The sequence below is a fragment of the Andrographis paniculata genome, unplaced genomic scaffold (genome assembly GCF_009805555.1).
Source record: "Andrographis paniculata isolate CXL003 unplaced genomic scaffold, ASM980555v1 Contig86END, whole genome shotgun sequence".
In the NCBI taxonomy this organism is placed as follows: domain Eukaryota; kingdom Viridiplantae; phylum Streptophyta; class Magnoliopsida; order Lamiales; family Acanthaceae; genus Andrographis; species Andrographis paniculata.
The window spans coordinates 4222359-4233114 of NW_026137624.1; the positions used below are offsets into that span (position 1 = coordinate 4222359).

Here is a 10756-nt window from a genome sequence, read left to right on the forward strand (position 1 = left end):
TGTCCCAATTAATGAGAGACCATTATATTTCATTTTATTTTACGGTGATATGTAATATCCCAGAGTTGAATTGTAATACGAGTTGGGGAGGTTAAATAGATATATTCTATTTCAAAAAATAGCCCAAATGAAACTTGGGCCTGGGTCTCACTAAATGGGCCTAAAATGTTGGGCCAAAAATAAAAATAAATTCAGGTACACTGTCACCGGAGCTCAGCCGCCTCCCTGAGCACCATCAATGGTGGTTTCTGCAATTATCAACAGCTTATGAAATCTCATTGCTTCCCACAGATCAAAGGCTGCTTATCGAATTCAGATTCCAATCTCTCAGACCAATTGCTGAAGCTCAATCGCCTTCTCAAAAACCTCGTCCATGGCGGCCGATTCTCCGACGCCCTCCATCTCTTCCACCGAATCCACTCCTCCCACCGCCTCAACCCCGACCAATACACCCTCTCCACCGCCCTTTTCGCCTGCGCCAGTCTCCCCGACTCCATCTCCGGCGCGCAGCTCCACGCCAACTCCATTAAATCCGGCCTCAAGTCCTTTCCCCACGTCGCCAACACTCTCCTCTCCCTCTACGCCAAATCGCGCGATTTGGCCGCCGTGAAGAAGGCGTTCGCCGGAATGAACCGCCCCGATTGTTACTCGCGCACGACATTGCTGTCCGCCTGCGTGAAGCTTGGCGAATTGGACGACGCCCTCCAACTGTTCGACGAAATGCCTGAAAGAAATTTAGAGCTTTGGAATGCATTAATCACAGGGTGTGCAGAGAAGGCTTATGATGAAATGGCAATCCATCTTTTCCAAAAAATGCATCTCCTCAATGTGAAATCCGATCATTATACTTTCGCCTGCGTGTTGAGTTTATGTTCTTCGCTGTCATCGTCGCCGCAGTTCGAGTTCGGAAAACAAGTTCACAGCTTGATCGTGAAGACTGGATTCCTACTGAAGACTTCTGTGGTTAATTCCTTGCTCACTATGTATTTTAATGGCGGCAGTCTTGCAGATGGTTATCTTATATTCGAGGAAGTCGGGTGCCGAGTCGGGGATGCGATAACTTATAATTCGATTATCGCCGGTTTAGCGAGCGTGGAACGGTACGAGGAAGCTTTGTCGATGTTCAAAGAAATGCTGACCGTCGGCATAAGCCCGACCGAGTTAACTTTCGTGAGCGTAATGGGAACTTGTTTTAGCTCGAAACTCGCCGATCAGTTATATGCTCAAGCCGTAAAGACTAGGTTTGGTCGATGTACGTCTGTAAACAACGCGGCCATAAGCATGTATTCAAGTTGCCGGAATTCAAATGCCGCTCGTTTGGTTTTCGAACGATTAGGAGAAAAGGATATCGTTTCATGGAATGCGATCATCGCGAGCTACGCGCAAGAGAATTCGAGTAAAGATGCGATTTTTGCGTATCGTCAAATGCAAAGGGATGGGAAGAAACCGGACGAATATACGATCGGGAGCTTATTGGCGAGCATGGATTCTCGACGGGACGTCGAAATGATTCAAGGAGTCGTAATAAAAAACGGCCTCATATCGAAGACTGAAGTCGCGAACGCATTGCTTTCGGCATTTTCGAAAAACGGTCTGATCGAGGAGGCGAGCGACGTATTCCTCGACATGCCGACGAGAAACTTGATTTCGTGGAACGCCCTGATCTCCGGATTTCTGTCGAACGGACTGCCCACTCGCGGTCTGCGGCTGTTTTCAATGCTGCCGGAATTCGGGATGCGACCAAATCACTACACTCTAAGCCTTGTTTTGAGCATTTGCGCGAACACATCCGATCTCCGGCGCGGGAAACAGGTTCATGCGTACGTCGTTAAATCAAGACATTTCGTCGCCAATACGTTGCTCGGGAATTCTCTCATTACATTGTACTCAAAGTGCGGGGCGTTGGACATGTCTCTACGAGTGTTCGACAGCATGACGGAGAAGGATACGGTGTCGTGGAATTCAATCATCTCAGCGTATTCGCAATACGGCGATGGGAAGAAAGCGATCGAACGGTTCGAGGCGATGCAGAGCGTCGCTACCGTTGAGCCCGACGGGGCCACGTTTACGGCAATTCTGTCGGCATGCAGCCATTCGGGCTTAGTCGAAGAGGGTATCCGGATATTCGATATTATGGTTCAGGATTATCGTATTGAGCCGGAAATGCACCATGTTTCTTGTTTGTTCGATCTTTTGGGTCGAGCCGGATTGGTGGATGTGGCCGAGGGGATTATCCGGGTTCGGAGCGGCGAGATTGATCCCCGCGTTTGGTGGGCGTTGTTGAGCTCGTGTGTCGCGCACGGACAAGTGCGGTTGGGAAGTATGGTTGCCGAGTTTCTTCTTGAAACGGAAAAGGATGACCCGGCGATCTACGTTCTTGTGTCGAATCTTTATGCCGGCGCCGGGAAGTGGGAACAATCGGCTAATCTTCGGAGATTGGTCGCCGGATGCGGCGCAACGAAAATGCCGGGAAGCAGTTGGATTGCCTCGTGACGACGCGGAGGATCTTTTTTTTTTTACCTACACACGTACATATTCACGCATTTTATGAAACTTGAACTTTAAACTCACAGTATGCCAAGAAGTAATCAACCATTTGAGCTATAATTCCTCGACACCGTTAAGTGATTTAGTAACGGTAAAAACGGACTAAAAATTATATATATAGACTTGCTAATTGCATAAATTTATCTTTTATTCAAAATATTATAGGAAAAATAGATGCAGAAGATATTTCTTAATTCAAAATTTCAAATCTAATACTACTGTATTGTCAAACATCCTTTCTAATTTCTACCTAGTATTTTTACTGTGCTTTGTATGATTTTCAATATTTTATTTATATTTATAAATTTTATAATTACTTATATTTTAATATAATTTTTTACTATAATTATTTAAATTATTAACTTTCATTTAAAATATTCAGTAGCATTATTCGTATATGTTTCATTAATTTTTATAAATAATATTTAAATATATTCATTAATGTTTTATGTATACATATTATTAATTTTAGTATTTATTTAAAATAAAATTTATCATTCTAGTAATGATAATACAAAATTTAAAACGGATATTTAATTATTTTATAATTTACATTTTTCTTCATTAATAATAATAAGTCAATTGTAACAAATATATTTGTAGAGCTGCCAATTGAGGTGGATCTCGCCACTGTTCCAATATTAACGAGGGAGTTCAAGTTAAAAAAAAAAAAAAAAAATGGCGGGATAAGTGATGGATTTTGTGATTTTAAACTCGATCAGATTGGAAGTAGATTGCGGATTTGATAAAAAATAAAAATTCTATTTTAATTTCGATTCTGTTCCGAATCCGCTTAAATTATTAATTATAAAAATTAATATCATATATTTATATAATTATTTATATTATATGAAGTTATAATTTTATACTTTTATCATTTTTATTATTTTTATTTTTGAATTTTTTTATTTTAAATTATATTGTATCTTTATTTTATTGTTTTCTCAACTCACTATTATTTTATTATTAAACGAAACAGGATTGAGCCAGGATAGAACATGGTGAATTCTTAATTCTATAATTATTTAACAGGACGGGTTCCAAAACCTATAAAATCCGTCTCATTGTCATCCCTAGATATTTTATTTTGTTCATGTGTCTCAATTGACACATGATATATATATATGGTATACATATTACAAATATATATATATGTGTGTGTTTTTTATAATTTGTAGTAAATAAATTATTGTATTTTAATTTTGTAATATTATTTTATTTTAATTTAGATTATTTCTATAGTATTTGCAATGTATTGTTTCCTTCAAACAGTTTAATTATTACTTCATTTGTACCGTAATAGTTGAATTATTCATTTTGTATCACAATATTTTATTTAGTGAAGTTTAGTAACAATCATTTTATTTATGGTCACAAGATCTATTGTGAAAGGATCAGTTCTCAACATGAAAGCATACAAGCTTGTTTACTAAACATGTTTCATTAGAGTCTCATTAAGCACATGCACATAAAACAGAGATTGCATGTTTGACAGCATATAATAATATAATATATAGTATATATTTTAACCGTACATGATATAATTCTCATGTGAACTAATACATTATTGATTTCAGCATAATCAAATATATTTATAAAATACAATTTAAAACATTTGTTCCCGTCCTACATAATTTGTCATTTTCTTTTTTAAAAAAAAATTAATTATACATTGTTGGGATGGAATAAGTGCAACCCCAATAAATTCTTGTACACTTTTCCAAATGGGCCAACTCCCGAAGCGTGGTAAAATCACAGTTATAACATCATCTTGTCAACGAAATAAGGACAATATCCAAAGCAATAAAAGACAAGATATTTGGTAACCCGGTTCGGTTATAACCAACCTACATCCGGGGGATTCCAATCCAGGAGAAGTTCACTAATCAAGGTTGATTATGAACTAAACAGCCCAAAACTCCTTTATCCCATACTATAATGCAAACCACCTAGGAAAATCCCTCCACAGGTATAAGATGTCACGAACTCGTACTGACAACTAGCAGATAGCAGGGTTGCTCAGACTTTGGACGAATCTCCTGATCGGATTTCCAATCTCTTCTTCCTCCGACGATGTCTCCGGCAAGTAAATGTGACAAGCACTCTTTCAATGCATGAAGAAGGGAAGGGTTTAGGTTGAGAGGATTTTTCTTACTTTCTCTTACAATAGTTCTCTCTCTGAAACCATACAGCAACCACAACACTTCCCACATAACTAACCAAGAAGCAGCCAAACAAAGCATACAGGACAAACTAAATTAAAACCCTTTGCACGAAAATGGAATGATGTATTCCTGCATGAACTCTGTCAAAGGTTGACCACCCAGAAATTCATTCTTTTTGTCTCTTCTAAGCTTCCCAAATCGAGAAGAGTAGACCATCAGAGTTGCAGGCAGTCTGTTGTAGTAACCTGAATGGAAACAACGAAAGGCAGTAGGGGAAAAGCAAGAAGAACCATATGCCAAAAAAAGTTGGAGAAAAAATATTGTTCCAACATTCTCCCCCTTTTTGGCATATGGGACTTCGCCCAATGTGCAGGAGAATCACTCCCACACCAAACCAATCAATCCAAACAAACACAGCAGTAAGTCATCAATTTGTTACAGGCCAGCAGAAAACAAACACAGGCTACAGGCAGCCTGGCAAATGGAATGGAATAGTCAGTAACAGGAAACAGTAGCAAAGCAGCAAACACACAAACACCATGCACATCTCTCCCCCTCGAGAGCAGATGCCAAAAAGGGAACGGACGAGCAGATCAGACAAGCGAAGGGTCCTCCCCTTCATCAGCAAGAACCGAACCAATCTTCGGCATAAGGTTGACCGCACGGATGATTTTCTGATGATGCTCACCCAGAGTGATGCGGATGGCAGCTTGTTCTTGCACAACTTCTTGAAGAATCCGCCGGGCTTCAAGAAGCTGTTCGGTTGCATTACGGGGGATGTCGTCGGTGATGTCGTTGTGTAGACTAAGGATATTCGGTTTGGGTTGAAACACCTCAAGGTTGATGACGTCTTCGGCAGGATCAGGAACAATACCGTTCTTCTTCAACAACAGTGTGATCAAGGCAGGATACGGTAAGTTCGTACCTTCCGTCTTCTGGCCTCGTGAGAACTTGACCATTTTTTACATCACAATAAAACCAAAGTTAATGTTAGGACAAAAGCGATCGATGGAATACATTAGTTTACCCATTTCAGAACCAATACAGGTTCCATTGCTGGTTGGAAGAATGTTCTTGGCGCAGAGACGGAAAAGACATTGAAATCTCAGTGAAAGCTCAGAGGCACTGAGTCCTTTTCTACCAAAGTCCACTGACTTGCGTGAGGACAGGAACAGGGCAACATCTCTCGTGGAGTCTTTCAGAAGATCAGAGGGTAGCTCTTCAGGATTGTCAAGAGGGAGTTTTAACAGCTTGTTTATGACGCGCGGGCTTAGCTCAAAAACCTTGCCACGCACATAAGCTTTATGAAACCAGGGAGAGTCTTGATCTAAGACATGAGCAGAAAGGTTAGCGTAAAACTCCTTGACCAATTTTGGACAGTACTTCCGCAGTTTGACAGCCCAGTGGAACAATCCTTTCCGGCGCAGATAATCGGAAAAGCCAACCTCCAAATGCTCATTGCTTGTGAATTTCTTTTCAACCACAAATTTTCGGTCGGCGAGAATGTCGTACTCAAACACTTCAGCAAGATCATCAAAGTGTGTAGTATCCATAGCTTGTTGCGCAGTAATGGAATGAGATCCGAGAGCCTTCTGACGAGTTTTGGACTTCTTTCCCTTTATGACTTTCTTTGAAAAAGATCGTTTGAGCCTTTTTCGAAAAGACCCGGGAACACCAGCAGACAACTTCCTCTTTTTGGAGGGTTGTCTCTTTGACGAGGATGGAGTAAACTCAGCCTCCATGACCTGTTCTGCAGATGGTTGTTGTTCTGGTGTCGCAACAACCTCATCACTACCTTCCACCATTTTTCCAAGTAACGGAGATTCAGGGACTGTGTCTGGTCCAGACGTTTCGGAAGATGACTCCTTATCTTGAGAAGGAAGCTGACTCACGACCCTGTCAATGAGAGCATCAAGATCTTCAGAGGAAGAACGAGGCTCAAGATTTGTACCTTCTGTGTCAACACCATGAACAACTTGTTCCGTAGGAACTTCTTCTTCAGCAACCACTTCATCTATCTGTGTGTTAGGGACCTCATGTTCAGCGACGTGTTGTGGAACAACTTCCTCAGCATCACCAGCATTTTGAACTTCTTCAGTAACCGGGGGCTCTTCAGCAACCCTTTCGAGTTCTTCAATGGGGGCTTCGCCAGCGATAATTGGAGGCTCTTCTTCAGCAGCAGCAGCAACTTCATTTCCAGTGATGATTCCTTCATTTGGACAGACATTTTCCTCTAGAACCTTCGATTGTTCATTCAAGGACTGTAGGGTTTGTGTAACAGTGTCGTCCTCTGCTTCCTTCAGATTTCCTTCAGCCAGTGGCGGAGGATTATTAATCGATTCAGAAACCTCCATGGGGTCGGGAGAGGGACTAACAGTTTCACTTCGTCGACCACGACCTCTACCTCGAGTGCCAACACGCCCACGTCTACCACCTTCGGCTCCAGCGTGACGAACATTCCCAAAACGGGTTCGAGCCATGATTTTTCGCAAGAGAGAAAAGAATGAGGGAAAACCTTGTGACTGGAGGAGGTTATCTCCACAAACGACAACTGCCAAAAGAAATAGCCAGGGTAGAGAGACGATCAGAACACGCTTTTGAATTTTCATTAAGAATTCTCCCCCTTAGTCAATCAATTCCCCATAAAGCTGTCTTGACACAGTAGCTGCAGCGTTACTGACAACTTTAAGTCACTTCAACTTCTGCAACTTAAATCCCTCTCTCTGGAATGATCCTTATCACCACGATTCCCAAAATCCAATTTCCAGAGTATATAATTTCTCCCCTTACATATATAAATATATATATATATATCTCCAATATTCATTGATGAAATCATAATAAATTGGAGATAAAGAATTTTTCACTTATGCAGTGAAATTCAGAGAGGGCATGAACACATACCCAAGTTCCTCCTTAACTTCTCGAATCGGTCTCCATCCAGAGGCTTTGTGAGAATATCTGCTTTCTGTTCAATTGTTCCAATGTGTTGCAGATCACACACCCCATTTTCTACCAAGTCTCGAATGAAATGATATCGAATGTCGATATGCTTTGTCCTTCCATGCTGAACTGGATTCTTGGAGATATTAATAGCACTTGTGTTGTCACAGAATAGAGTGAATGAATCCTGAATAATGCCATAATCATGCAGCATCTGTCGAATCCACAACAATTGAGCACAACAGCTTCCTGCAGCAATGTACTCAGCCTCAGCAGTGGATAGTGCAATTGAATTTTGTTTCTTCGAACTCCAACTCACAATATTGTCCCCAATGTAGAAACATCCACCAGTTGTGCTTTTCCTATCATCGCAACATCCAGCCCAATCTGAGTCTGTGAATCCAATAAGATCAAGACTAGATCTGTTCGAATACCATAGCCCAAGTTCAGTTGTCCCTTTGACATATCTGAGAATTCTCTTTGCAGCCTTCAGATGAGATTCCTTAGGAGCTGATTGGAACCTTGCACATACGCCAACACTGAAAGAAATATCTGGGCGACTAGCAGTCAGATACAGCAAACTCCCGATTATACTTCTGTACAATTTCTGATCAACAATCTTCCCATCATCATCCTTGGATAGCTTATCCTGTTGTCCTAAAGGAGTCCGGACAACCTTTGAATCACGAAGGCCAAATTTCTCAACCATATTCTGAGCATACTTCGATTGACTCAAGAAAATTCCATCTGCTAGCTGCTTAACTTGTAATCCCAGAAAGAAATTGAGCTGACCAATCATACTCATCTCAAATTCAGCTTCCATGAATCTCACAAATTCGTTCTTCAACGATTCAGCAGTTGATCCAAACACGATATCATCTACATATACTTGAGCAATCATAAGATTTTTTCCCTGCAGCTTGATAAACAGGGTCTTGTCTGTTGATCCTCGAACATACTTCTTTTCCAACAGGAAATTGGACAGCCTCTCATACCAGGCTCTTGGTGCTTGCTTAAGACCATAAAGCGCTTTCCTCAGTCTGTACACATGATCTGGATGAAAAGGATCCTCGAATCCTTTTGGTTGTTCAACATAAATTTCTTCTTTAATCCATCCATTCAAAAATGCTGTCTTGACGTCCATCTGGTAGAGAGTAAATCCCAAGGAACATGCAACAGATACCAGTAATCTCACTGCTTCAATACGTGCAACAGGAGCAAATGTTTCATCATAGTCAATGCCTTCAATCTGTGTGTACCCCTGTGCAACTAACCTTGCCTTATTTCTGGTAACATTCCCTTTTTCATCAGATTTGTTCTTGAAGATCCACTTAGTTCCAATGACATTCACATCAGTTGGTCTTTCAACCAGATACCATACTCGATTCCTTGTGAACTGATTCAGCTCATCTTGCATTGCATTAATCCAATATTCATCCTTGAGGGCATCGTCTACTGTCTTTGGCTCAACTGTGGAAATAAAACAATTCATCCCAGACAAATTCTTAAAATCAATTTGTTTACCTCGAGTTAATCTTCCTCCTTTTGGATCACCAATGACTGCATCAATTGGATGGTTTTGTGGAACTCTGGAACCATATCTTCTTGCTTCAGTATCAGATTCACTCTCTGCAGGTTGTAAGTTGGTTGTGGTAATATCGGTTGAACACTCTGGTTCTGACCAATCAAATCTGACTGAGCTCTCTGCAGCACTGTCACCAGTCTGAGGTACATCATTCTGAGTCTGAGGAACATTCTGAACATCTGGATGACTCTGAATTACTTTGGTGGGAGTGGCTTCATCATCATCATCATCACTCGGATGTATGGATTTCTTTTCCGAGAGGGCATCATCAAATATCACATTCACAGATTCCATCACTTTCTTAGTTCGATTGTTAAAGACTCTGTAAGCTCTGGAATTCAGAAAGTATCCCAAGAATATACCTTCATCTGATCTAGCATCAAACTTATGTAGTTGATCTCTGTCCTTCATAATGTAGCACTTACACCCAAATGTATGAAAGTAGGAAACATTTGGTTTCTTTCCAGTCCATATTTCATACGCTGTCTTTTCCGTGTGGGGTATGAGATACACTCGATTACTCACATAGCAAGCTGTGTTAATAGCTTCAGCCCACAAATATTTGGCAACTCCCTTGGCATGCATAATTGACCTAGCCATTTCCTGTAGGGTTCGATTCTTTCTTTCCACCACTCCGTTTTGTTGTAGAGTCTTTGGGGCAGAAAATTCATGCTTAATTCCCAATCCATTGCAGAATTCAGCAAACCTCCGATTCTCAAACTCCTTTCCATGATCAGTTCTCAACCTGTCAATCTTTGATTTCTTCTCATTCATAAGCCTTGTACTCAATTTTTCAAAGGCATTAAAGGCATCACTTTTCTCACGTAGGAAATCTACCCATGTATATCTTGAAAAGTCATCAACACAAACCAGGATATACTTCTTACCTCCAAGACTGCAGACATCGACTGGACCCATGAGATCCATATGCAGCAGCTCCAGACAGTTGCTGCTGAAACGTTGTTCCAGTGAGGAATGTACAGCTCTCTTCTGTTTTCCTCTCGCACAGTCACCACACGTAGTAATCGGGATCTTTGAAAATTTGGGTAATCCTCTGATAGCTCCAATTTTGCTAATCCTCAATAGATTCTGTGGATTGACATGACCCAATCTGGTGTGCCACAGCATAGATTCATCATCTTTCAATATCAATGCTTCCATTTGAGGATATTCCAGCAAGTAACAATTGTTCTTTGATCGAACTCCAGTCATCACACATTTTTGTTCAGTATCATATACTTCACAAGAATTTTTCGTGAACTTCACATGTAAGTCATCATCACAAAGTTGACTAATGCTGATCAAGTTTGTACTCAGTCCTTCAACATAGTAGACTTTCGACAACTTTGGAATCCCTACTTTTTCAAGAGCGCCATATCCATTGATTTTTCCTTTTGCACCATCACCAAAGATAACATCTCCACTTCGGTCTTCAACATAATTTTTCAGAAGTTCTTTTTGATTAGTCATATGTCGCGAGCAACCACTATCAAAGTACCATCGATCTACCCTGGTA

At 40.7% G+C, this 10756-nt stretch overlaps 1 protein-coding gene across 1 annotated transcript; it reads left to right on the top strand.

Moving 5' to 3' along the window:
- The first annotated feature begins 229 nt into the window (after positions 1 to 229).
- Positions 230 to 2596, top strand: LOC127241975 (pentatricopeptide repeat-containing protein At3g49740). Its single transcript, XM_051261280.1, has one exon. It carries the CDS (start codon positions 268 to 270, stop codon positions 2491 to 2493), a length of 2226 nt encoding a protein of 741 aa, XP_051117237.1. The 5' UTR covers positions 230 to 267; the 3' UTR covers positions 2494 to 2596.
- The last annotated feature ends 8160 nt before the right edge of the window (positions 2597 to 10756 follow it).

What these genes read in the sequence shown, in the direction of transcription:
- LOC127241975 (XM_051261280.1), top strand. Translation starts at nt 268, where the DNA reads ATGAAATCTCATTGCTTCCCACAGATCAAAGGCTGCTTATCGAATTCA.